Genomic DNA, 27,568 nt, shown 5'->3' on the forward strand with positions numbered 1-27,568 from the left:
CCGGGGGGGTCCGGGGGGCGTCGGGGAGCTGCTCGCGGGGTCTGATTTGGAGGCTCACCTGGTTGACGACTTCCATCTTTGCGGGGAAGGCGAGCGCGACGCGGCAGAGCGCCGGGGAGGTTGGCTGGGGCGGGGGGGGCAGCTGGGAGGGCGGGGCGAGGGGCGGGGGGCTGGAGAGCCGGAGGCTGACGTCACAGGGCGGGCGGGCGAAGCTGAGCGGGAGCCATGTCCTTCGTGGGCAAAGGGAGAAGAGGGCCGTGGGAGATGGAGGCTGGCGGGGGGGGGGTCTGTCTTGGCCCGTGTCCCTAAGGAGCAGGACCCTCGTGGTGCTTGATGCAGACCCCTCAATATGTAGAAGGCAGCGGCGAGCAAGAAGCAGGTCTGTGCCCCGAGACCCTTACAGTCCCAGGGGCGGCAATGGAGGGAGCTGCGAGGGAAGGTCAACGGGGAAAGGTGCTCTGTTCGGTTCAGTTTCTCTGCAAAATGGACTGGCGGCTTATTAAAATTATATAAAGACAACTATGCTGCATCACACATTGTATTTGTTTTCTAGGTCTTTTTGCTAGCTTGGAGGAATTTTGCAGGGTGTATGGAAATGCTGTGCATTCATTCTGTCTATTTCAGCAACAGTGCTGTGTAGGAAATTACAGGGCGACAGCGACTGTTAGGCATCGGTTGCCTGTTTTCCAGCTATATGTGACCTGCCCAGGATGGCGCTGGGGTTACACAGGCCCCTGCATGCCATTTTGCTTCACTGATGTGAGCTGCACAGTGCTCCGTGATTTGCTAGTCTAACAAGCCTAGAAGCTGCTTCACTTGTAATTTCCAGTCCTGGTCCCAAGAAGGTGGGAGCTGATACTCACTCTGAGGCTGCGATCCACTTACCTGGGAGTAACCCCCATTGTACAAAAGAGGAGAGAAGTGAAGAGACATGGTCAGACTTGCAGTTTGGCTGACCTTTTTGTTTGGTCAAGGGACATACCTCTTCCCTTGCAGGGAATCTGGCAGGAGCCACATGCTGCCTCCAGGCGACGAGGAAGCCAGCAATGGGTGGAACAGGATCATCACATTTGAGACCCTTTCTGCCACCCGCTTCTCCCCCCCCCCCCATGGCCAGAGGGCTGACATGATTGCTTGTGTCTGCATGGGCATAGCCACGATTTCTGTTGGGGGGGACCTCAGCTTTCCCCAACACCCTCCAGAGGATGTTGGACTACAACTCCCATAAACCCCTGAGAACATGCTGTCTGGGGCTGATGGGAGTTGTAGACCAAAGCACCTGGAAGACACCAGGTTGAGGAGGCTGCTCTAGCTGCCTAGAGGGAGCTGCAGTTCTACTTACGGTTCAGCCAGGTTTGGGTGGTTGCTGAAGCAACTTTCAAATCTTTCTTGTCTGACTTCCCGGCCGATTCCATTTGGAGCTATCCAGGGTGCTACCCGCTTTGCTTGTTAGCTTAGGTGGACCTTGCTCTCTACTTTGCCTGACTTTGCTAACCTGAACTTGCCCTCTGCTTTGCTTGACTGACATCGGAACTGGTTCTGGCCTCTTGTTTCACCTGATCCTGCTCTTTGGAATCTGACCTCAGCTCTTTTGACCTTGCCCTGCTAGAACCTGACCTCTACTTGACCAGACATTGTTATGAGATCCTGAACAGGCACCAGCCATGTGACCTTGTTTCTCTGGAGTATGTGCCTAGCACACCCACCCACCACTTAGGATACAAACCTGACCCCTGCCTGGGACGGAACATTAGATTTTGAGAGCTGAAGCAACCAATGGAGTGGAGAATTGGCTCTCTAAATTCTGGGATCTTTTGATCCATGAAGAAGCTCTTATTGCCAAGGAAATGTTGCATCAGGACCAGCTGGAGAACGTTATCTCAACATGGCTGCATTATCTCTTTTTGTGAAGGTAACCCAGAGGAGAACTGTGGGGTTGGAAGAGTACTCAGAAGTCATGTAATCCAGACACCTTGCTAACGCAGTAGATCCACCGCTAGAGCATACTTGATCTGCAGCCCTCCAAACCAGGAGTCTGTTGCATTGTTGAACAGCTTGTACTGTCAGGCAAAGTTCCCTTTCTTGGCATTTGAAGCTGTTGGTGTGGGTCTTACTTGCTCCACCATCTATGTGATAGCCCATAAGCCAGAGTGCTACTCTTCAGTCTGCATTTATGAATATACTTGGCTGTAACTTTATGAGGAGTGATAACAACAGCAGAAAAAGAGACAAACTGATAAAGAGGAGAAACAGGGTTTTATGTCTTCATTATTTGTTCACTTTGAGGTCCAGTGCTGAGGGCCTTTTGGCGGTTCCCTTGCTGTGAGAAGTGAGGTTACAGGGAACCAGGTAGTGGGCATTCTCAGTAGTGGCACCTGCCCTGTGGAACGCCCTCCCATCAGATGTCAAGGAAATAAATGGCTATCATGCCTTTCTCCTGGGCATGGTCTGCCAATTGGTGCCAAAGAAGGATAGAACTTTTTTTATGTATGCTACAGCAGCAACAAGAATACTCATCGCAAAGCACTGGAAGACACAAGATTTACCCACGCTGGAAGAATGGCAGATGCAAGTAATAGACTATATGGAACTGGCAGAAATGACCGGCAGAATCCGAGATCAAGGAGAAGAACAGGTGGAAGAGGACTGGAAGAAGTTCAAAGTTTACCTACAAAAATACTGTAAAATTTATGAATGCTGAGGGCACTGAAAATGAAATGATGGGGTTTGAGTGATTAAGTTAAATAAGAGTATAAAGGGAGGGATAAAGGATGAAAGTGAATTAATGATCTTGCTGAACTAACTTCTAAAGTGGAATACAAGAAAGGAAGGCGGGTGGAAGTAAGGAAAATAAGGTTTGGAAGGTTATTAATTTGAAAGAGAGTCTCTCTTTTTTTATCCTAAATTTTCTTTTTCTATGTTTTTCTTTTTTCTGTTTTGTCTGTATTTTTGATGTTTGATGTTTGTTGTTTTTTCTTAAGATTTTTGTTGATTGTTAATTTTCTGTAAAACTTAATAAAATGTTATTATTAAAAAAAATGGCTATCTGACTTTTAGAAGACATCTGAAGGGACCTCTGTTTAGGGAACTTTTTAATGACTGATGTTTTAATATATTTTTAATATTTTGTTGGAAGCCGCCCAGAGTGGCTGGGGAAACCCAACCAGATGGACGGGGTATAAATAATAAATTATTATTTATTATTATTTCATATTTGTTTGCTTCCATTAGTTAACTTCATTGGGGGGAAGTCTATTTATTCTACACTAGCCTTTGCCAGAGGGACACGGGTGGCACTGTGGTCTAAACCACTGATCCTAGGGCTTGCTGATCGGAAGGTCGGTGGTTTGAATCCCCGTGACAGGGTAAGCTCCTGTTGCTCGATCCCAGCTCCTGCCAACCTAGTAGTTTGAAAGCACATCAAAGTGCAAGTAGATAAATAGGTACCGCTCCGGAGGGAAGGTAAACGGTGTTTGATTTTGCCAGAAGGGGCTTAGTCATGCTGGCCACATGACCCGGAAAAACTGTCTGTGGACAAACGCCGGCTCCCTCAGCCAGTAAAGTGAGATGAGCACCGCAATCCCAGAGTCGTTCACAACTGGACTGAACTGTCAGGGGTCCTTTACCTTCAGCCTTTGCCAACCTGGCACCTTCCAAATGTTTTGGACTACAACTATCAGCTGCACAACTTGAGCAGGGGGATGTGGTTGCTCCAATCTGTTAGCATGGAGATGTGCCGGGGAGCAGGGAGAAATCATGCATATTGCGCAGAGCTCCTTTGGAGGAAGGGTAGGATAAAAAGAATAAATAATAGGAAAACTGATGAATAAAGTGGCACAGCAAACCACTTCTGCCAGTCACTGTACAATACCTTCCATATTTCTGGTGACGTCAGTTTTCAGGGTTTTGTTCAGCCATACCTAAAGGGAAGGCCAAATCATCCTCTTTCTGCGTATCAGAAAGAACTTCAAAGGGAAGCAGGACTTAGCAGGTAGCCTTTCCTTTCAGAGGTGCCTGTACTATTACACAGATGCCCAATTTAGTCCATTGTCGAGCAATTAGTGCAGAGACAAAGGTGTCTTTGATGCCTCAGACATTTCTAGGAAGAGTTACGCAAGTTTAATAAAACCCAGCGGGGTCCTATAGAGGCAGCAGCCAAGGCTGGCTTTATACGAATATATGCGTTCAAGGTAATTCTTTGACTCTGGGAGTTTTGATGTCAGCAATCTCAGATTTCCAGGCAGTCTTACATTGAGAAAAGTGGTCCTGCTTTGCATCTTCTGCCTTCTGGGTGGGATCTTATGAGTAAATGTGGACTTACAAAAGTCGCAGTGTAACTTACAAACCCACCTTTGTTATTATAGCTAGTCTAATTAAGAAATTGGCATGAAACCCAAACTGGCTGCACTGCATATGGAGCTGATGGGAGGATGGTTCCCTAGCAAAGCAGTTTAGCAAAAAAACCAAACCAAAACAAAACCCCACTGCTAAGGGGAATTGTGTAATTTCCTTGTGGGGATTGGTGGTGGTGGTCAGTCCACTGAACATCTGTCTGTATTGGTAGGTGACTCATGGAAGGCATTCTGTCCAACCTTTAGCCTTATAACTGAAAACCACTAATATGTCCTGTTCGATTATCCATTCAGGTGGGTAGTGGACCCTCTCTGCTCTCCATGTACATGAGTACAAAACAAGGGCCCCGTAAAGTATACTGGATTAAATTTTGATCGCATTTATGAAACACCTTATTCTACAAAGAGTTGGTGGAGGTTAAAGAAAAGGAAAAGTGGGAAACTCAGGGAGAAGAACACCTTATTTTTTCAATTGCCCCCCCCCCTTCTGCCCAGTATTAGAAGCTGCAACTATCATTTATTATGTACATAGCTGGCAGGAACATGACTGGCAACCCCCCTCAGTGCCTGGACTTCTGTGGAAAGACACAATGGGATGAAATGACAGCAGCCCCTGGTCACAAGGTAAGCCCCCATATTGGATGTGATACTATGGCTGAATAATATGGGTATGAATAGGGGAGAAATCCTAAACATGTTGTGATGCCTCTCTTATCTTCTTCTTTTTGGGTTGATGTGCATCACATAGTCTTATAAGAATGAAATAATATATATATAAAGAGGCAGCAGCATCTTTCAAAGCATCTTTTTATTGCCTCTGATAGAAAAAGACATTGTCTAATCACCTTGGAACCCCGCCCCCCAACCTCTTCAAAATCCACAATCCTTGCTCAGAGGAAGAAATCCAGAGGTCCCTTTCTCTTTCTGGACCACTGGGAAGGAGTCAAAAGCCCGGAGCAGGGGCAGCAAGGAGCAGACTGCCTAAACCAGGAAAGTAGTAGGACAACGTTTCTAGCGGCTGCTTTTGTATCAGCCAATGAGAGGGCAGCATTTTGTCTCCCATCCTTTGGCCTCTCTTTTCCGCAGTCACTCCCACCATAGCACAGCTTTGGGCAAGCCTATGCCTTTAGACTACAAAGGTTGCAGAGTGCTAGGTATCTCGCTGCAGCAGTTCTACTCCTGTGCCCCGCCAGGGGGCACTTCCTGGTCAATAAGAAGTGACGCAGGCCATCTCGTCACCCAAGTCCTCTTCCTCACGGGAGCGGAAGGGCTCCTCATCACTGTAAACGGGACCTAGGCTCCCAGCCCCACTGTGCTCCCCGTCGCTGCTGTACAAGGCGTGACCACCACCACCTCGGCTGCTGCTTTCGCTACCAGAGACCTTGCGACTCAGCAGGTCTGTGGCAGCACTCTCCATCTCATCAATGGTCATGTGGCAGGCATCAGCAATCTCCCGCTTGGTGAAGGCCACAAACTTTGGGTCCCGTGCATAAAGGCCTAGACCCTCAGAGATGAGCACCTGCAAGAAGAAAGATGAAAGGGTTCTGCTAGTCAAAGTTATGCAGTACACAACCAACCAAGTCAGTAGCTCAGTTTGGACATCACACCAAATCATGGTTAAGTAAGCTTACCTATGTTGTCTAAATTGGTAAACTAGTTTCAGTCAGCTGGCAAACTGGAAATAGAAATCATGGTTTGAAGTGACCTTGAAAACCATGGTTTGTGCTCACTGTGGCTTAGGATGATTCCTGAACTGACAAACCATAGTTATGGTTATCACTCTGCCTCAAGAAGTTGCTGCACAACGGAGGTGGGAGCACACTTATGAAACCAAATAAGCAACCATGGCCAGCCTGTTGTATATTTGGAAGTTCAAACCATGGTTTGGATTGTAAACTATAGATAACACAATTCATGGATTGGCATGCTGTCTTAATAGAGCCAGTGGATTCCATAGGTGAGAGACCCAAAGAGCCAGTGGATTTCATAGGTGAAACTGTTGCTCATTTCCCGTCCTCCAACATTTAATACCACAAGCCAAACACTAGAATGGATATCAAATCCAGTAATTTGAGAATCACATATTTCTGCTAAAAGCAAATGCCTGATTTTAGCCTGCACAGTGTTGGGGATGCGCTAAAAGAACTTGTAAAGCTGTGCCCAGTACAGCCTTAGAAGGCAGCCAGGAGTGAGGCTCTGGCTCTTTCTCATGCTGCCATTGCTAGTAGAACCAGAACAAACTCTGCATAATAAGGATGACACCAGCTGATGTGCACTTTTAGTTTTAGGCTGCAAAATCTGACTTTATTTGGCATGTAATTTGAAATAATTTTCAGTGCAGCACACATACAACCCTCCTAGCGATAAAATCTCTTCTGCCCTAAGCAGCATACCAGAGGACTAAACCAGAGGAGCTTTCCATACTGGGGCTGGTGATATCCTTAAGTAAGAAAGGTTCACAAGCTGGAGGGAAGGCACAACTTGCCACCCCACCCCCCACATTGTATTTAAGTGGTTGTTTCACAGACTTGGGTCCCCAACTCCCATCACCCTGAGCTAGTAGGAGCAGTGGTCAGGAATGATGGGAGTTGTAGTCCAACAACAGCTGGGGGTCCAAGTTTGAGAAACACTGATTCACCCACACCCACCCCAATCAGGGTGACAAAAACTATTCTTGCAGGAGGGATGAGGGGGCAGTGGAAGGTGGGTCCCAAAGAGCTGCATCCCAGAGACAGAGAAGTCTGCCTTGCACTCACCGCCTCCACCAGGCTGTCGGCACTGCCAGGCTTGTCGCTGTAGCTGTGCTTGAGTGGGCCGGGCACACGCAGCTGGCCATAAGAGCGGTAGGGCAGCTCAGGCTCATTCATGTACCAGCGCGCTCGCGACATGGGTGGAAGGCTGTTGCTGTTCTTCTCCCAGCTGTGCCCTGGCAACCCATCCTCCTCCACCAGGATTAGTGGGGCATAGAGCAAGCGGCCCCGCTTAGGTGGTGTGGCCCACGACTGTGAGGATGCTGCTGAGGAGTGGCTGCCACTGTGCCACGAGTCAGAGCTGCCATAGGCCTGGTACAGAGGAGAGAGCTGGTGAGATGGCCAGTGGATGGGATGGCCTCAGCAGTAGAACAGAAGTATGGTACATACTAAGTCTCTCTCTCTCTCTCTCTCTCTCTCTCTCTCTCTCTCTCTCACACACACACACACACACACACACACCCTGTGCAAGAATTACCTGTGGACGTGCTCGGCAGGGTGGCGCATTCTGGTGGTAGGTGCCTGGGATGGGGATGTCATCACAGCTGCCTTGACGCTGCAGGCACTGGATGCTGAAGGCTGGTTTGCGGCCTACCAAAAGCAGGGAGGTGGGGAAAGGAAGGCCAGAGAAGGTATAAGAGGCCACAAGTGTGGGGTGGCTGCCCTCTGCCACACCAGCGCATTTAGCTGAACCCACTGACCACCAAACTGTTTGTTCATTTGATATATCACACACCAGTGTTTTCAGAGGGGCTCACAATGTTTTTAAAAAGGTTTTTAGAAAACAAACACACACCAAGAAACATAAACTCTCACGCCACAATAACATACAGAAGAAAGGACAGCAAAGCAAACAAAAGACAAAAAAACCAAAAACATACAGCAGAGACAATAACTCTATAGTGGTTTAAAAGGCCTGTTGTTTGTTTGTATATCTGGGGGGAAATGTCTTGTTGTTGGAGGGAGGCAGTGTGAGTTGGGGGGGGGGCGGAGGTGAGTAGGCCGTATTGCTGAGTCTCTTCCAATTCCTGGATCCAGCAAGGAATAGCAAGGCCAGGTTCTTTGTAATGGCCACCTAAGTATGGGTCATTAGTATAAGTGAGGAAGCTGCTCTGTCCCTGCTCCCTCACCTGTCTGGTAGTGGTAGTGAGAAGGGAAAAGACTTGTGAGATCTGGCTAGAAGATATATATGTCTGCTGCCCCTCATTCCAAATAAATTGAACCCTGGGTAAGTGTTGAGAACCCCTGGAATCTCACATTGCTTGGCGATTGGAGTGTCATGCAATACCGTCTCTCTCTACATATATACAGTGATACCTTGGAAGTCAAACGGAACCCATTCCAGAAGTCCGTTTGACCTCCAAAGCATTCGGAACCAAGGCACGGCTTCCAAGGCAGGAAGCTCCTGCAGCCAATCGGAAGCTTCGGAAGCCCCATCAGACATTCGGCTTCCAAAGAACATTCGCAAACTGCAGTTGGCAGCGTTCGGGAGCCAAAATGGACAAGTACCAAGGCGAACTGTGAGGAACCATTAATGAGCACTGGTCAGTCAACCAGCTACAAATTCAGCTAACAGTTAGCTTGTGCAGCCCCCATTTTACCAGCTTCCTTGCAATAATATAATGGGGCACTTTTTCAAAAGCCTTACTGATCCATATTCTCTATGTCCACGGCATTCCGCTGATCCATCAAGCATGTAACTCTATCAGTGTTTAAATGCTCCTCTCATGAAGAAAACTCCCTGTGCATAAAATAGCTGCATTCTGACAGAAGACTTCTCCCTGCTAGCTTTCTCTCTGCAAGAAGCTACCCACCCACTCCCAGGAGAACTTTGAACCAAAGTTTGAACTAAAGTCTGAAGAAGTACTGTCTATGAAAAGCTTTTCTGCTTGACTCTGCAGCATATATGGTGGTACCTCGGGTTAAGTACTTAATTCGTTCCAGAGGTCTCTTCTTAAACTGAAACTGTTCTTAACCTGAAGCACCACTTTAGCTAATGGGGACTCTGGCTGCTGCCATGCCGTTGGAGCACGATTTATGTTCTCATCCTGAAGCAAAGTTCTTACCCTGAGGTACTATTTCTGGGTTAGTGGAGTCTGTAACCTGAAGCGTATGTAACCCAAGGTACCACTGTATTTAAAAAGGGGGTGTATTTATGACCCAGGGGAGCCATGCAATCCAGCCCTCCTCCATTTACGCACTCCCAGAGTCACTTGCCCAGGTAACCCAAGTTCCCTGTCACCCTGACCTGTGGGTGTGGGAGGCAGGAGGCGCCTGCGCTTGGGTTGCCTGCCGTCCAGCATGCCATTAACCATCCCATTGTTGATGCGCCGGGAGGGGAGGGGCAAAGAGCCGCCATAGCTGTTGTCCCAACGACGGCGATGGGGCTGAGGAGTGTGAAGACAGGGCTGCCTGCATAGGGAAGAAAGCACACAAATCAGTGAATGACAAAACAGCCTTCGTTCCTAATGGCCCTGGAACCCTCGTTCTTTGCAGCCTCAGCACTGAGTGAGCATGCCGGCCCCAAGGAAGCAAAGGCCTGGAAGGGATTTGGAAAGGCCATCAAATCCAACCCCCTGCCAGTTCGGGAAATCCACTATGACAGGTGGTCAACAAAACCTCAAATGAAGAGTCGACCACTACCATCCGAGGCAGTCTGTTCCACCCTCAGTTTGCACCGTGAGGAATTTCTTCCTGGGGTTGAGATTTGCCACAATCACTTACTGTCCACATACCGTGTGGCCCTTCAACAATGAGGGCCATATATCATAAAGACACCAATGTCTGTGCTGTCCCTCAGTGGCGACATTGGGTCCAGATGCCCCTTTCACGTAGTTATCCATCCGCGGATGGAGGAAATTATGTGATTCTTTACTATTTGACTTCTGCATGAAGGAGCAGGATTGCAGCAGAAGGTGCCACATTATTCCTCCACTGAGATGTTAACTGGAACAATGTGGAACTGGACTACAGGGAAGCAGTCATTTTGTTATGGCAACTTGCAAATAAGGTCAGGGCCATGTCCAAAGTTGCTCTGTTCTGTCTTAGGACCTGACACTTACCTGTCACGGGAGGCCAGGCTCTCAGAGTCCTCTTCCCGGCTATAGTATCCCTGCTCCACTGAGGTGTCCTCCCTGTAGTCTTCGGTGTGTGTGGCTTCTTCATGCACTGTAGGTGGGATGCCGCTGCTATCAGAGCTCCGCCTGAAGAGGTACAGAGGGCTGTAAGGAACTCTGGAATCCTGGCTCCTGCCTCCCCACTCAGCCACACCACACCCTTCCTTCCCCCGCAAGCCCAGGACCTCATCCTGGCCAGCACCTGCTCATCCTGCGCCGGGTGGGGATGTTGGGCAGTTCAGCAGGTTCATCATTGCCCCCAACATTCTCCTCATAGTGGTTTGGTCCATTAGTCATGTGGGAGAGGCTGACGCTTGAGGGGTGCCGGGAGCCCACAAGGCCATTCATCAGAGTCTTGTTCTCCCCGTCTGGTGAAGCAGCTGTGACGTGGTGGTCAGGTGCACTGCCATACAACGCCTCAGAGCTCTGTGGGAAGAGAGAAGCCTGGGCATGTCGTAAAAACCAACAGTGCTTCTGAACAGTCCATTGCTGCCCTCAGATCACTTCACACATTACAGGAGCACTGAAGGTCTGCAGCACAAAATTTGGCTGCTTGTTTAAAATATGAATGTGTGAACTTTGATCTCCTTCATCTCTCCAGCTCCTGACCACTTATGCATATTCTTTCTTCCTCAAATTTGCATTCTGCCAGTCCTTCCCTCCTGAGGCTCCTCTGCCCTCCGATGTTCTCTCCTTCACTACTCTGCCTGGACCATCCTTACTTGCAGCTCTAATATGAAGTTGAACTGGCTTTTCTTTATGACTTCCAGTGCTGATATAGGGATGCCAGAGAGATCCCATGCTGAGAACAAGGCTAATGTTCCCTGGCTACTCCAGCCAGAGGCAGCTTCCCTTTTATAATGGGAATTTGGGCTATGAGCAACCCTAGCATCTTCCTACCTCTGTGCCTTTCCAGACATCTTTTTTTATTGAGCATTCATCATGATTTGTTCTCATGATGCTATTGCTGCAATTATATGCAACCATGCTTTCAATACCATTGCGCCTGCGGAAGTGCTGGGGTTGTCTTTTTTTTTTTTAAAATAATATTTATTAACAGTTTAAAGACTATAAAAGAAAAGAAAGAAAAATTCAACAAAACAATACAACACTATACAAAAACAAAAACACTACGTAACACTGGGGTTGTCACAGGTTTCTGTCAGCACAAAAGTGCCTGAGCTTCTGGAGTCGGTATCGACAAGCCATGAGCACTTTACAACTTTGCAGAAATAATTCTTATCTCCGTCCTCCAAATCTCTCACAACCTTTGTAATTTCTTCTCTTCTGGAATTTGGAACAACATATTGTACACACATCTGTTCTCTCAGCGATTCAGTTGCAGCCTTTTCCAATTTGGGAACAGAACAAGGGGCGTGGAAAAGCAGCGGAGAACTGGTTAGTGGAAACATTTCCAATTTGGCATCCCACACTAAGCTCTCTGGGAAGGTGGTTGAAAGAGCAGAAACCAGGATTTACCTTTCAAAAGAATTTGCTCTCCATCACTTTTTACGTAAAACGATTCTGTAAATTATTTTCAAATCTGCTAATTAGATATACTATGACACTCTGTCATAATAACTGAATAGAATACAGTTCTGGAAGTTTATATACAGTAAATATTAATTTGGCATCCTTTAGTCTGAATGGAGGGTGGTAGCAAACAAAATTAAAACCAAGAGGAAACAAGAGACTATGCAGTGCCTTGAGTTAAAGCAGCCATCCCCAGCCATTAGGGCCTAATAAACAAGAGTGATGGGAGGCGCATTCCATCAATGTCTGGAAGGCCATGGATTTCTCACATTGTTTAGGCTTTGTCTAACTTCATCTATCTCTTCTATAGATTTCCTGGCAACTGGCAAGGAGGCCCCTGGTGGTTATTATTCCACTGCCTTCCTCACTGAGCTGCTCCATGTGCTCCACCTCTAGAAAATTATTTCCCAACCTGTGATTTGATAATAACTACTGTGAACGTGGAGTGAAATGTCCCTTCTGAACTCCAGTGGACAATGTTTTTGGCCCTATGGTAATCTTCCTCTCTGGCGATCACTCGTAGCCAATTAAGATTGTCTTCCATGAAAACGTTCTTAACAGTGAGTCTGTAAGTGGAGGTCAATTCTGGATCCACATGTCCATCCACAGTGGGGACAGAGGTTTCTGGGCAGGAGTTGATCATGGTGAGGGATTGCCAAGCGTGCCTTCCTCTTAGCTCATTTCTCCTTTTCGTCCTAAGTTCAAGCTTCTTCAAAGTCCATGACACCTTTGGTCAAGGCTGTTTTCCAGCTGGAGTGCTTGCAGGCCAGTGTTTCCCAGCTATCAGTTATCCCTATGGTAGTAGTCCATGATAACCAATACTCTGTCTGCTTTTCTGCCCTGCTCAATTAGTGGGCAAAGAGGAGGCATCACTGAGGTGATGAACCTATATTTGGGCTGTACCATGGGAGCTGCCATGACTGAATTCTGCTCTGTTAAAAAGAGAAATCCCAACAGGTAGAAAACTAGTATGTCCAGAAAGAAGAATTCTACTTTACCATTCTTCCTAACATGTGTTTTCCAGGTGCAGGGAATGTTTTGATATGGAGCAGCATTCAGTCATATGATTCTTCCATATGTTCAGTCCAAAGTGGTGCACTCCAGATGGAGGTTAACTCACTCAGAGAAAACTAGACCAAAGGCTCACCTTATAGGTCACGGTTTCCTCCTCACACACAGTTTCCTCAGCTTCCTCCTCTTCTTCCAGGTCACAGGACATGGCCCGGCGGATCTCAGGCCCCAGATCTTGCAAACTTTTCAACCCAGCCTGAATGGGAGAGAAGCACCAAAGCAGCAGGATCAGCCAGCCTGGTATCCATGTTGCATTCTCTGTTCATTAGAGCAGCTAAGAGGCCCACAGCAAAAGAAGGATACTCACCTGCAAGGCAGTAGAGTTGCTTGGGGACCCATCTGGACCAAGCATTCCTTTCTCCTTCCGCTTACGGAATTTACGGAAGTAATCCTGGATCAGGAATGTGGCATAGAACTTTCCAACAGTGACCTCCTCCTCTGCCAAGGGAAGACGTTAAGTGCACTCTTGTTAGGAATCTGTAGCTTGTTTTTGGGAACATCTGTGTTTCCAAAAAGCTCCATGGAATAGGTGGGCTGGTTTTTAAAGGTCACAGTGTCCTATGGCATCTTAAAGAGTACAACCTTAATTTATGGTAGAGTCTTGAAGGTGCCACAGGAGCCCCTTTATTTCCTCTGAAACAGATTAACATGGCTCTTCTGCAGATCTGAAGGTCTATTTTTCCCAAAGATGATCTCCATCTTGCTCCAAATACAATATGACTTTATTTCCCCCCCAGAGTGGCTGGGGAAACCCAGCCAGATGGGCTGGGTATAAATAATTTATTTATTTATTTATTTATTTATTTATTTTTTATTATTATTATTATTATTATTATTATTATTATTGCAAAATTCTTCATATATGCAAGATCCTTCATAAACAGGGCTGGCAATGGGCAAGACTGGCACCTGCTCCAAGGTCCATGATTGCTGAAAGTGCCCATCAAGCCAACACAGCCTCTGACTTCCCCATTTCTCTTGATACTCTGGAGGTATGTGGGTAGGACAGCAAACCAGCACCCTGTTAAATGGGACTCAGAGTAGGTTCTGGATGGAAAGCCAAGAGTGCTTAGTTCAGTTTTTATCTCTGGGCAGTGGGGATGGGACAGAGTCCGGTTGCTAGGATAAAGGGGCACTGACCTTCTGGTGGAGGGATAACTTCATCCAGGATTTTGGGCTTGGTCCGCTTCCAGATCTTTTTGATTACAGCACGAAGCTCCTTATTTGCCACATCCAGGTCTCCTACAAGAGCGGGGGGAGAATGAGGACCACACCACACATTTAAAGCACATGGCTCCCCCACAAAAACCTGGGAAGTATAGTTTATGCCCAACAGAGCTACAATTCCCCAAATCCTTTAAATGTGCTTTAAGTTTGTGGGGTGGATCTGAACAAAACCCCTCTTCTAGATTCCTGCACGAGGGGTTACAGTAATGCCTTGGCACCAATCCGTGCCCTTGCAGTCTACTCTGGGGTTTGCCTGTGACGTCTCAGCACCCTGCAGCTCAAGCCCAAGTCCTTGCAAAGGCTGTTCCACTGAACTAGTCCCGCTTACATGATTCTCTCCATCTATACATATGACTGGGGTGGGGAGGTGACAAATGCCCCCCACAGATCACCCCTATTGCCTGCTTCTGTGGTTAGGCAGATGTTCTGTGGAATATGAGCAGTGGGTTCTAGTCAGTTATGTTTCTTGCTGCATTTTTGTGCCTTTAAAATGTTTTTTTAAATTGTGTTTTGTATTTTGTTGTCTATATGAATTATGTAAAGGGACGCAGGTGGTGCTGTGGTCTAAACCACTGAGCTTAGGGCTTGCCGATCGGAAGGTCGGCGGTTCGAACCCTCACGACGGGGTGAGCTCCTGTTGTTCAGTCCCTGCTCCTGCCCACCTAGCAGCTCAAAAGCACATCAAAGTGCAAGTAGATACATAGGTATCACTCTGGCGGGAAGGTAAACAGCTTTTCCGTGCACTGCTCTGATTTGCCAGAAGTGGCTTAGTCATGCTGGCCACATGACCCAGAAGCTGTACGCTGGCTCCCTCAGCCTATAGAGTGAGATGAGCGCACAACCCCAAAGTCATCTGCGACGGGACCTAACAGTCTGGGGTACCTTTACCTTTATGAATTATGTAAGAAATTTGATTGGATGAGCAATATCAATACAAAGATAATGAATAACAAGCAAGCAAACAAACAAATGCCCAGGGTCACCACTGGGGGTGCCTTGTGAACAACGAGGTGCGCATAGGGTGGGTGGGTGGGTGGGGGTGCAAGCCAAAGCGGAGTTGGGTGAAGGTGGGGCAGTGGAAACCGGAGGTGGCTGAAGCAAGGCCTTCTGGTCTGACCCAAAGGACAGTTGCAGGAGGTGGGGAAGGAGAAGTGAAGCTTGGGACCAGATCGTATTTTTAATGCGGGGTCTTAGTCCTGGAATTTGGAATGTAGGGTCTGCAGAGTTTGGCTGAATAGCCCACTTTATTTGTGGCCACCATGGACCCTTTCAAGGTATTTCTTTCCACAATCCTGCAAAAGCCTAGCAGGAAAGGAGAGAAGTGGATTTCCAGGGAAGGAGTATTTCCGCTAGGGGTGTGGCATAAGATGGGAGTTGCAGTTGCTACTAGCAACTGGGCAAGTGGATTTGCATAAATCCAGTTATGTGCTTGGAGAAAAAACATCCTTCCCGGAGAGTATAAAATGTTCTTTCTCATCAGCTAGTAACAATTCTGCATATACTGAGGACAAGCGCCATGAGAACCGTCTTGTACCTCACCTTCTGTTTTGATCTTGAGGGATGTCCGCACCAAGGCAAAGAGAGTGGCATTGAAGGTGACAGTTCCATCTGAGTTCAGGGGCATGTTCATGGCCACCAGCCTCTGCAGAAACAAATGAATTAAAAGCAAGAATCCTTGTCACCTGTCCTCCCAGCTACCTCTCTACTCATTCCCTTCATAAAGTCCTCCAAGGGAACCCATGAGGACTGATAGGCTCTGGAGCTAGAACCCGGCCACAAGGTTCTCCTAGGAAGTGAGAACCCAGGAGTCACACTCAGGTGGGCACCCTTGAGATTACCTTGCAAGCTACTCGGTGGGGGCAGAGTTTCCCAAAGCCCAGCGGGGGCTGTATCCGGCGTAGTAGAGTCACTACATCAAGGTGCTTGATGCGGCCCCTGGGGAAGAGAACTTATTTATTAGTTGCAGGTTTGATCCCTGTAAGGGACAGTTGCATATTCCTGCATTGCAGGGGGTTGAACTACATGGTCCTCAGGGTCCCGTCCAACTCTAGAATTCTGTAATTCTATTATTTATTGCATTTATATTCTACTCTTTTCTCCATGGAGCTCAAGGTGGTGTACGTGGTTCTTCCCTTCCTCATTTAATCCCCACAGCAATTGTGACTGACTGACTCCAAGGGGAGCTTCAGGGCCAAATGCGGATTTGAACCCTAGTCTAACACTCTAACCACTGCACCACATTGGCATCTCAAGTGGGTGGTAAGGAGCTGTGGGATAGGTGGGGTGCTGCTTCCCTCAATGGGACTATGAGTGGTGGCAGACTAGCCATGGCCTAGAAAAGACCCCTGTTCCTTATGTGAACTATGTGAAGCAAAACCATTGCTCTCCTCCAGCTCTGCTCCTCTGGGTCAGGAAGTGACAGGTCCAAGTACACTGTTTAGCAGGGGCATCTTACCCATAGAGGCTAGTGGTGCGGGGCGCCAGGGAAGAGGCAGAGGCTGGACACAGCACCTCCTGGCATCAGCTCGCCGCCCTCGCCTGCCTCTGCCATGCCACGCCAAAGCAGCGCCACGCCCGGAGCCTCTGTCTGCCGTGGCCACAGCAGCACGAAGCGGCCCGCTGAGTCGGGAGGTGCTGTGTCCAGCCTCCACCTCTTCCCCGCCGGAGAAGCCGCCCTCCAGCCGCTGCCTGCCTCCTCCAGCCCCGCCAGCAGCGCCGGAGCACCAGAGGGAGCATTGCACCATGGCGCCAGATATGCTTAAGATGGCCCTGCTGTTTAGGGCCCCTTGTGGCACACAATTACACTGGCAAAAATGGTAAAATAACACCCCTCTTATTGCCTGAGATTTCAAGATATTGTATCACGGGACCTCTGCAAATGAAGCTATAAACCAGGAGAAGGACAAAACTTCTCTCTGCTGCCCCTAGTAGAAAGTTCCAGAATTTCTGGATGATCGGAACATTCCATTGCATTTCCATGTAAGTAGTTACTGTAATTGCAGAAAAAAGACATGTGTCTCTTACTTGGCAGCTGGATCGTACTCTGACCAGATCCTCTTGAATTCATCAAGATGGTGGGGACCCAGAATGGACCAGTCCCGGGTCAGATAGTCAAAATTATCCATGATGACAGCAACAAAGAGGTTGATGATCTAGAAGAGGTGAAATGGAGTGAAGGTCAGTGAATGCACCCAAAGAACCCATGAGAGGCAAGGAGAGCAAAACCTCAGAGGCAAATAGCCTGTTCCTCTGAATATCAAGATCACTAGGACTTACTCCCAAGTAAGTGTCTTTTGAGTTGTAGCCACCATTGGAAGGCTTTCCATGAACCAGAGCTCATAAACTCTTACGGAAACTGCTTTCCGGGCTTTGACTCAATGTTGGAATGTGCACAATTAGCACCATGTTGAGGACAGATAAATGAAAGTCCTTCTTCAGACAGTTGGACTATGGAACTCACTTCCCCTGGATGGAATGGCTTTAAAAGAGGATTAGACAAATTCACAGTTGAGAGGGCTATCAATGGCTACTAGCCAACGTGGCCATGCTCTGCCTCCATAACTGGAGATGGCAATGCTTCTGAAACCACGGGAGGTGAGAGGGCTGCTCTTATGCTCACGTTCTGCTCCCTGGTTTCCCACAGGCATCTGCTGATGCTGAGCTAGAGGGGCCATTGGCCTGATCCAGCAGGTTCTTCTGTTCTTATGAGGAGAGCGCATGAGAGCACGGGCAAAGCCCATTTCCGTCAATCCACATGTTTAGGATTGGCGAGGAAAACCTTCATGTCAGAAGATGGTTATGATGAGTCATAGTGTTAGCAATTAAGCATGGCATGGGAATGCCCAGGGCCAGCTAGAGGCAGTGGTGAAAAAAATGGGTTAAATCTGGCACAGACCATCTGCCTAAGATTTAGTGCTGGTACAGGGATACCACCAAAAGGTGTAAGGCACACACTGAGGCACTTTGCTGTTCCTCCTGCACTGTCGTTCTCTTGCACATTGGCTAAGCAGAGCCGTAGCAGAAACATTTTGAGATCTCTGGGCAAGGACAGATAAGAAGGCAACCAAGGCATGAGGAGGAGAATTTTGAGAGGACAAATGGTAGGGAGGTAAAGGGTTAAACTTTAATGGAGAGCAGGAGCTCTCCCTTAAAGGAAACCAAAAACATTCTGCCCATTCCCGATGCAATGCCCACTTTGGCTTTCAGGGACCAAGGCTGGGAAATGGCCCACCACAGTCCCCCGCCTGGTGCAAACAAGGGCTTTCACATGTTGGCTACAACTGGGAGCCTGGCTTTGCGAAGCAGGATTGGCATCTGTTTTTTTGGAACTGGCTGAGGTGGAAGAGAGCAGAGGGAAGTCTGCTGCAGAGTCTCACCAAGAAGGCGCAGAGCATGAAGAAGCTGATGAAGTAGACAATGGCAAAGTTGCTGCCACAAGTGAACTCCTCGCCAGGCTCATAGTCGGACTCGGGGTCACAGCGTTTGCCAGGCAAACTGGCCAGCATGATCTCCTGCCAGGCTTCCCCTGTTGCACACCTGGAGGAAGAGAGAGGTGGAAAGAACATGGTGAAAGCCACCAACTGGGGCTAAGGACCAAGGCACCCTGTGGGAAAGGGGCAGAAGCTTTGCTGCGGGGGGCACTTAGGAAGATGTTATTATTCCTCAGGGGCTCCTGTTTTCTCCAGTCAGCTCACTGGTTCCACACACCAAGGGACCACCAGAAGGTCTTAAAATGGGCTTAAGTTGTTAAATGCAGAAATACTTTTGCTTTGTGGAGGCAAAGAGGCACCTGAAGAGCAGCAGCACCGCCTGCGGGAAGGTCTGGAAGTTGTTGTTGCGGTTGATTGGCGTACCGTCCTGCATGGCCACTTTGCCAAAGGTCTGAAAGGCAAGGAAAGCACTCTCAGAGCCATGCCAAGATGTCATGAACAGATTCCAGCTGCATAATCTCTGTGAAGCAAACTGGAATACAAACCATTAAGCCCTCCTCTCCTATGAACTAGTGGAGAATGAAACTGCACCAGCACCACACAGCTAGAACTATGACAGGAAGCAGGATGGTGCTTACAGCACTGGACCAGGTCCAAGGCTTTCCTGTATGTGGTGATAAGCGAAAGCCCACTTAATGTTTCTCACAGACATCACTCATTCAGCCTGCATGCTACAGAATTCTATGCAGTACTCCGGTTGGAATAGCAGGCATGCACATGTGTTTGTGCATGTATAAGTAAGTGTGCTGGGTGTCCCTTTTCTTAAAGCATGTACCCACACACATGATGCACCCAGAGCCCCTTGCACAATAAAGGCACACAGTTCTAGCAAAGCCCACTCATAGCACACAAATTGTGGCATGAATTAATTTGCTTCTCGGCAAGCTTGGAGAGCAGTAGGGGAGGCTCTGTCTGCTCACCTGCATACCGATGACTGCGTAGATGAAGAAGATCATGGCAATAAGAAGGGCAACGTATGGCAAAGCCTGGAGGTGGAACAAACACAGAGTGAACTGGGAGTACTGGACCCACCCACCCAGCTACCAGGCTCAAACATGCCTGGTTTAGCCCAGTACACAGCACAGCCTATAAAGATGCTTCTGTTTCTGCTCAGCATTTCTCTAGCATGCTCTTCTCCTCCCTATGTGTTGGATGGAGCACAGCATGCTTTGATCTACTGTGGGAGGGAAAGGCCACATCCCAGGAAATCCCTCTGACCTGGAAGGATTTGATGAAGGTCCAGAGCAGGGTGCGGATGCCCTCTCCTTTGCTGAGCAACTTGACCAGGCGCATGACACGGAAGAGGCGGAAGAAGGTGATGGAGATGCGAGAGCTGTCCTCCGAGCTCTGTGGAGGCAGAGAGAGAAGTCAGGTTGGCAGCACCCACATGACGACAACAAAGAACTCCATGCAAGTCAGGCATGAGGGATCGTGGCCGTCCAGACATTGATAGACTCCACTCCCAGCAACCCTGGTCCTCATGGCTACAGCTCAGGGATGATAGAAGCTGGAGGACTGCAACATCTGGAGGACCACAGGTTCCCCACCACTCCTGTCTGATGTATAGACATGCTACATGCAACTTGGTGCACAGCAGATGCAAAAGGCAGGGAGCCTTTTCAGGCCCAGGGCCACATTCTGCTGGCGCATGCTGTATCAAGAGCAAAATTGGGAAGGCAACAAATGTAAATTTTGCTTTTGTACAGTAGATTAGTTTCTGCACACACTCGGGCATGCCTTTCTACCCTCCATCCAGACCAGCAAGAGGCATGATGAGAGCTCAAGGACACATTCCAGACAGGCAAAAATGCTTGTGGTGCAAAGCAAGGCCAGTGGGGGGGGGGTTCCTGTGGGCAGGGGGCATGGCCAGGAGAGGTCTGGAGGGGAATGCTTAGCACTTGAGCCTGAAGTTCTTCACTCCTGAACTGAACCCACCCACGTATGGAAGATCCTTTTGGCTCAGGTCAGGTCATTTCCCCAGCAATCCACAGGTCAGCAGCAGCCTGTGGGAGTTCATAAGCAGAGCCTGGATAGTCTCCCCTGCTGTTTGTCCAAAGCACCTGGTGCCAGGAGGAACACTGCCTCTGCACAGGGAGGCTCCACATAGCTGTCATAGGCAAGACATATGTATCTTGGGAACCCATATTCACACAACCACAGGGCATCCTATACACAAGACAAAGGAAACAAAAAGCCCTTTTAGCATCTACCCTGAAGGCAGAGCAATCTGATGGGAAGGCCTGCTGCAACTTCTCCCAGGTTCAGAGCTGCCTGCTTTGCCCCGGCCCAGGATCAAGGGGAAGAGGGTTGTGTTGTTGCCAGGCAACTGTGCTATCTCCTTTGTTGGGCACCTTTCTGCTGCTGTGGGTGACATAAGGAAGTGCCTACTTGTGAAAGTGGCAGCAGTGGGGTTGGATTCAGCAAGAAAGAAGGTGAAGCAAAAGCCCCAAATCCAGGCAGCCCACCACTCAGGACTACCTTGATAAAGTTCCATCACATGAACCCTGTCAATGCTTGCACACATCAGGCCAATGCTGCCTTTGCACACACAGAAACCGCATGCCAGATGCATGTTCACCCATCCAAGGGTAGGCACGGTGTGTCAGGAGGACCCAGGGCCACAGTAGATGAATGGTGTCAGGTGAGGGAGGGTTCAGCCTGAGCACCACCGACCAGCACTAGCCAAAGCGTAAGATTACAAAAGACCAAGCACGCCTGCAAATAAAGCCCCCTGATGCCAAAAGGCAGAATGAACCAATTGATACTAGTCCCTGACTCCCTATGAAAGCAGAGTTGGGGCAGACTGGCTGGCTTTGCTGCTCCTTGTGCTGATTAATACGCAATTTTGCTTTGTAATTATGCAGTTTTGCCTTCCCCCACCTTGACGGGCATTAGGTCTGGCAACACATCAGCTGTCAACACCTGGTGAATCATATGTGCAATTACTCAAACATAGCACACTCACAGCTATAGACACACACACACCACACACACAGCATTTTCACACAGTTGCCTGAATTTGGAGGCCCTTAAATTATCACTTGCGACCCCCATGACATCTCAATATCTGACCCTGACACCACAAGACTGCTTGTTACCCCCAAGCTTACACCATCTGCAAACACTTAATTTATTACATCATATACTGCATTTCCTCCAAGGAGCTATATGTGGTGTCTCTCTCCATTTTATCCTCACAACAAACCTGTGAGGTAGAATAGGCTGAGAGTTTGCCACCCAGCTTCATGGCTGAGTAAGAATTTGAACCTGGCCCTCACCAGTCCTAGTCTGACAATCACTACACCATACCGGCTCTCTTATGAACCTGTTTGTTGCATACACTTAGCACTGACGCAGCTAGCCCTTCCACCACCCCTTTCCAAACTTTCTTGAGATTAAATACATGTGCAATACCTCTCCAACATGACCTCCATTCTAACGCAGGATAATGAAGGGAATGATGATGGCAAAGACGAAACGAGGGTTCATAACATCCAATGGGAAGCAGCGGCATGGCAGAGAACAGGTGAGAAAGTGAGAGAGAAATAGCAGAAGGGATACATAGATGGACAGACAAAAGGCAAAGAGACGGGCAATTATAAAGGTGGATGAATAAATGAACTCCAAAAGATGCTTTGCTTTTAAACCATCTAATCAGTTTGGTTTATTGCATTATGCATATGCAAAATTAGAAACTTAAGCTGGGATCTAGCACAAAATTTTATATCTTTGTTTAAAAGCAGATTTCCAGACCTCAGGGTACTATGTTTGAGTTATGCTGTCAAAAAGATACAAGTATTCAGGGTATTCATTCCATACATGTGTGGTGCTGCAACACATCCAAACTCTTTCAGCAACTTTGCTGCAGGTGTGCTAACATTTCCCAGCAGAAGAAAAAAGCTGAGGTTGTTTCAGAGGACACATTTCATGTTGGGAATGACTCACGTTGACTTCAGTGACTGCGATGTCAACTACACTCCCGACCACGATCAGAGCATCAAAGGTGTTCCATGCATCACAGAAGTAGTGCTGGGGGAAAGAGAGAGAAAAGGCCACTCTGGAACAAATCCTGCATAGATTCTTGTGGAAAAGCAGCCAGAGCTAGACCCACGTGCACTTCTTTTTCCTATAGTTTCTAGAATTATACAGAATCATAAAATCTTTGAATTGAAGAGTTGCAAGGGACCCTGAGGAGAAACTTCTGTAATCACTCTGGAAGATAAGAGGGGTTGAATGGGAGGAACCTCAAATCCTTTGATCTCTGCTGTCTGCACCTGGGGGCTTGGCTGCAGGTTAGAATGAGCAGGCAAGTGGGGGAGCTGACATCTACGTAAGAACCCCTTGTGGGTTCCTTCTTAAATACTTATGGGACAAGATAAACTGTCTTAGAGATATTTATCTGTCTGCTGGTGAAAAAATATAATCTGAAGTCCTGTAAAAACTGCTTTCTGTTTCTAAGTATAACAAAGGGGAAAATGGCCGTTCAAATGTCAAAGGCAGAGTGAAAAGCCTGATTTATGGTTGGCTTCCTCCCACTGTAGACTTGCTGAATTCCAAGTGTGAACAGCATTCTGGGAAATGCTGCAAGACCTACCTGCTTGGGCTGGCCTTTGGAGCTCAGGAGTAAGTTGGAAACAGGTGGAGGGCGAGGAGGGAGTGAAATGAACATGAAACTTGATCCTGGTTTGCTTTCTTATGCACTCTGGGCCTTTGGTGTGAGTTGGGCTATGTATCTAAAGACATTCATCATACATTTTTTTCAGACTCCTTGGAAGTGTTACCTTGAAATGCAGAAGGCTCCTTTTGCAATATTTTTATATGCTTCAGAATCTCATGCAAAGAGGCTCTCTGCAGATACAATAAATCCCTGATGTAGATTTCTACCAAGAAAGGCCATTTTCACAGAGAAGGTTTCAATTACTCTGGAACCTCTCTTGCCAGTGCCTGGATCCAAAGATTGGTAAGGTCAGGCATTTGCTGAGGCCTGAAAACTGATAAATGGCCACTGGCTTCACTTTCCACATGCACCAAAGAGCATGGGAGGCAATGGGAGGAAATTCTTGGATTGCATGTCCTGTCTCTTCCAGGATAAGGGGCAACCTTGAGAGTGCCTTGCCTGATACTCCACAACATCCTGGAGTCAGAATTGCATGTCACACTAGTTGCTGGAGCAAATGATCATTATCAATGCAGGGGATTGAAACTAAAAGCCTCAGACCCTGTGGGATTATTATCACTCAGATGGAAACTTGTGAATACTAGCATAATGCCAAGATTCCTGCCAAGCTCCAGAATTAACTTGAAAACATACTCTCCAGGTATTGTTGGGCTCCAGTCTGCATGGCCAATTATAAAGGTTTGATGGGTGCTGTAGCTCTGCAAAATCTGGGGGGCCGCAGGCTGCCCACCTCTGCTCTAAGCAAAGTATTTCTTGAGTAGAACCCCCAGCTCCCAAACCTTGGGCTTGAAGGCAATGATCTTCAGCACCATCTCGACAGTGAAGAGGCCTGTGAAGACCATGTTGAGCAGGTCCATGACATAGTTGAAGGGCTGGGACTGTTCGTAGTGCTGGAAAAGGAGAAAATACACAAAGCATGTAGGAGCACCTTGGGGATCTTGTGGTCCTCAAGCTGGGAGCTGTTGTGATTTGGTGCTCTGCAACCTTGTTCTCAAAATCCACCCAGCATTCCCAGGTTCTTTTGGGCTCCTATCTACCACACCACACATTTGTTGGTTGGCAGCCAGAGGCCCTTCCTCTGGTCCTGATTTACTGATCAGCCATGGCACACTGTCTGTGCACACACCTTTCAGCAAGTTTGTACCATGGACTCTGTCTTGTCTCCATCACCTATCTTTCTACCTTGTTGCTAGGTGTGTCCTGGGCTTCTCCTGCCTTCTCCCCATCATCTCCAGCATCCCACGTTCCACTCAAGGGTTGTTCCCTTTGGAGTGAATATTGCCTCAGCTTCAGAATGCCTGTCTCCTTTAGTATGCTTGCCTTTGGGGGTCAAAATCCCAAAGTATAAGTATGCCATGCACTTCACTGGTCCTAGGTATTTTGAGAAAGCAGGATGTGTGGGGGGAATCCTGATCTACCCTCAAGTCCCACTGGCTCATATTCACTCTTCTGCAGGGCTTTTTTTTAAGCTGGAACTTGAAAGAACTCAGTTCCAGCACCTCTCAGGTGGGCACCATTGCCATTCTAAGAAAATGAGGGAGGTGTTCATGGTGAGTTCCAGCATCTCTATTTCTAAAAAAATAGCACTGCTCTTCTGGATGGTCTCCTTTAATACCAAAAATAGCTGTCCACATGAACATCTCCCCCAGAGTCAGCGTTTCTTTGCCCTTGAAGCCCTGGCACCTCACAGCCATTGAACACTGCCATTGTGCATCACATTCCCTTTGTTCTCATGACAAAGTTCTGATTCCTGCCATCACTACAAGCCTTGGTACTCCAACACCTCAGTCCTTTTCTCTCTTTATTTAAAATAAAGACAATGGTGTGTTGTTGTTGTTTTAAAAATGATACAAGTATCAAAATATGCATGTACAATAGGCCCCTCTATACAATAGGCAAAGTATTACCCTGTGTATAGGTTGTTTAAGCATAAATTCCCTTCCCCACAACACAGACTTCTCCCACACCAAAGTGAGCCCTATTCTACCAAGTGAGCTTCTTGGTCTCTCCACTTCTCTTGACATTCTGAACTGTGTGCCTGTCATCTCACACCTTCTCACTAAGAATCAAACTAGTCATGGCAGGGGCTGTCTTGTTTGTTGACTCATGTGTCTGCTCCACTGATGTTTGAAAATGGGGATTGTGAGGTGGATGGGCCTAATTCTTTCTTTAAAAAACAACAAAAGGAGCTTGAAGGTAATGTGTGCCTCTTCTCTCCTGATCTTATCTCACTGTGCTTCAAGCCCACTCAGTTTCCTATATTGGGAGCCAGGCTGAGGCAATGGAGCATAGGAAACTAAGGAAGGGAAGAGGGTTCAGTTTCATTCGTCCACATGCTCTTTTTGTTGTGTAGATTTTTTGGCTTTAGACATGCACAGGACAAGCAAGTGAAGGACAAATGTCCTGTCTCTTTGGCCTCATCTGCCTTCCATCACCAATCTCCCCCTCACATACCCTCACTGCCCTTCTCATTGTTACCTGCTCACTCTCACCTGCACAGCCAGTGCAATGGTGTTAAGCATGATGAGCACAAACATGATGTATTCAAAACCGGTGGAGTTGACCATGTACCAGAATTTATACTGATATTTGTTCTTGGGGATGTAGCGCCGTAACGGCTGGGCCTTCAGGGCATATTCCACGCACTGCCGCTGTGGAAAGTAGAAGAGTTTTAGCTAGAAAACAATGAACAACCCTGCACTAACTGCCCCATAAACATCATCACCACTTCAAGGTATCTTTGAAAGCTCTCCATATCCCAGGCATGTTAGGGAGGTCTTATTCAGAGATATTGGTTCTGGAGCCCAAGTTGGCATTTGATATAGACTTAAGGCCACAAGGAGACTAGTAGCCTTGCTGCATGAGCAATAGATACTAGTACCATAGGCCTCTGCAGGCAATCAGTTTAGACCTCTGGCAAGAGCAACCTGTTATTCCCCTTGTAGATTGCTAGGTGGAGAGGAAGAGGAGGGATGGAGAGGGGAGGGTGAAGGATAAGGGTGAGAGAAAAAGAGCGAGAAGGGATAGTCCCACCCACTTTTGGTTCTGGTCCCGTCCCCTGAGAGATTATACCCCCCCCCCCCGCCAAGGAAATTCAGCCCTCAACAGAAAATGTTCCCTGCCCCTGCTTTATCCAGTACAAGGAATTGTAGGACAGTCACTGGAGGGAGAGAGACAGAAGGAAAAAGCGACAATCTCCACCAGCTCCATCAGAACTGCACAAATTTGAAGTAATCGACTGCTGAAGTTAATGTGGCAGCAGAACAATGAGGATGAGTTGGTCATGGTGGCAGTGAGGTTGGGAATAAGTGGGAATGGTGATTTGCACCAGCAGAGCATGAAGTGAGGAGAAAGAGATACCTGGTTCTTGTCCAGCTCACAGTTCTTGTATTCCTGTTCTCCCTGTGCCCGGAAAGTGATGATGACGAAACCCACAAAGATGTTCATCATGAAGAAGGCAATGATGATGATGTAGACAATGAAGAAGATGGAGATCTCCACCCGGTAGTTGTAGATGGGCCCCTCGTTTTCTGCATTGGCATCGATAGCCTTGTAAAGTAGCCTGGCAAGGGCAAAGTGGTGAAGAGAGGGAAACTATGAACAGAGAGCATAACAGTGAAGAGGAGAGACAGACCCATAAAAAGCATGAACTACCATTCTGTGGACAGGATATACGACCATTTAGATCCCTTCCAATCAAGATACAGGCCTCATCATGGAACTGAAACTGCCTTGGTTGCGCTGGCCGATGATCTCCAGCAGGCTAGGGACAGAGGTGAAAGCTGTTTCCTGCTTCTGCTGGATCTCTCAGTGGCCTTTGACACGATTGACCATGACACCCTTCTGGACCGTCTAGAGGAGTTGGGAGCTAGGGGCACTGTTATGCAGTGGTTCCACTGGGAGCGGCCTCCAGGACAATAAAACACTGGTCTTAATGGATCCACATTGGTTCCCAGTACGTTTCCAAGCACAATTCAAAGTGTTGGTGATGACCTGGCCCCCAAATTTCCAGGGCCAACACCCATAAAGGAGCCCCACTGACCAAGACCAAGATCGCCATCTTGGCTGTGACTTGACATGGGGTGTGGATAGGCAGTGACAGCACACCTAAGCCCTGTGATCTGTTAAAGCACACCTCAGAGTTCCTGGTAGCAGTGCAGGATACATTTTCTCTGTTCATGTAAAGTGCTAAGGGTGTGAGTGTGTCTCAAAGCAGCCCTTGCAGCAGTCAGGCTCCTGCATCTTACTTCCCATGCCACTGAGGCATAGTCTTCCTGCCCAAGTAACAGCAGGCAGAGCTGTATTCCTCAGAACTCCCACCAAGGCACCAATTCAAGCTTCCCCCATTGAC

At 47.9% G+C, this 27,568-nt stretch overlaps 2 protein-coding genes across 5 annotated transcripts in view; both read right to left on the reverse strand.

The window, feature by feature from the left end:
* The window catches only part of SYP (synaptophysin), a 28,599-nt gene extending 28,460 nt beyond the window's left edge, over positions 1–139 (reverse strand). Inside the window, exon 1 of the mRNA XM_083719723.1 lies at positions 59–139. Coding sequence (XP_083575849.1) covers positions 59–76 — 18 coding nt within the window. The 5' untranslated portion in view covers positions 77–139. The remainder of the gene's footprint in view (positions 1–58) is intronic.
* Positions 140–5,145: 5,006 nt separating this feature from the next.
* The window catches only part of CACNA1F (calcium voltage-gated channel subunit alpha1 F), a 56,350-nt gene continuing 33,927 nt past the window's right edge, over positions 5,146–27,568 (reverse strand). For 3 of the 4 annotated variants that reach the window (XM_083718021.1, XM_083718022.1, XM_083718019.1), the window contains 21 exons: positions 26,578–26,779; positions 25,710–25,868; positions 23,997–24,107; positions 22,485–22,568; positions 21,954–21,974; positions 19,758–19,886; positions 19,460–19,525; positions 18,839–18,930; positions 18,426–18,585; positions 17,074–17,201; positions 15,888–15,984; positions 15,589–15,691; positions 13,963–14,064; positions 13,130–13,260; positions 12,899–13,018; positions 10,421–10,644; positions 10,165–10,305; positions 9,351–9,514; positions 7,581–7,693; positions 7,109–7,414; positions 5,146–5,871 (listed from right to left, as the gene is read on the reverse strand). In XM_083718021.1, coding sequence (XP_083574147.1) covers positions 5,560–5,871; positions 7,109–7,414; positions 7,581–7,693; positions 9,351–9,514; positions 10,165–10,305; positions 10,421–10,644; positions 12,899–13,018; positions 13,130–13,260; positions 13,963–14,064; positions 15,589–15,691; positions 15,888–15,984; positions 17,074–17,201; positions 18,426–18,585; positions 18,839–18,930; positions 19,460–19,525; positions 19,758–19,886; positions 21,954–21,974; positions 22,485–22,568; positions 23,997–24,107; positions 25,710–25,868; positions 26,578–26,779 — 2,965 coding nt within the window. In that variant the 3' untranslated portion in view covers positions 5,146–5,559. The remainder of the gene's footprint in view (positions 5,872–7,108; positions 7,415–7,580; positions 7,694–9,350; positions 9,515–10,164; positions 10,306–10,420; positions 10,645–12,898; positions 13,019–13,129; positions 13,261–13,962; positions 14,065–15,588; positions 15,692–15,887; positions 15,985–17,073; positions 17,202–18,425; positions 18,586–18,838; positions 18,931–19,459; positions 19,526–19,757; positions 19,887–21,953; positions 21,975–22,484; positions 22,569–23,996; positions 24,108–25,709; positions 25,869–26,577; positions 26,780–27,568) is intronic. The other variant, XM_083718020.1, reaches the window with a different exon arrangement.

The sequence above is a fragment of the Podarcis gaigeae genome (genome assembly GCF_964106915.1).
Source record: "Podarcis gaigeae genome assembly, chromosome: 17".
NCBI classification, from domain to species: domain Eukaryota; kingdom Metazoa; phylum Chordata; class Lepidosauria; order Squamata; family Lacertidae; genus Podarcis; species Podarcis gaigeae.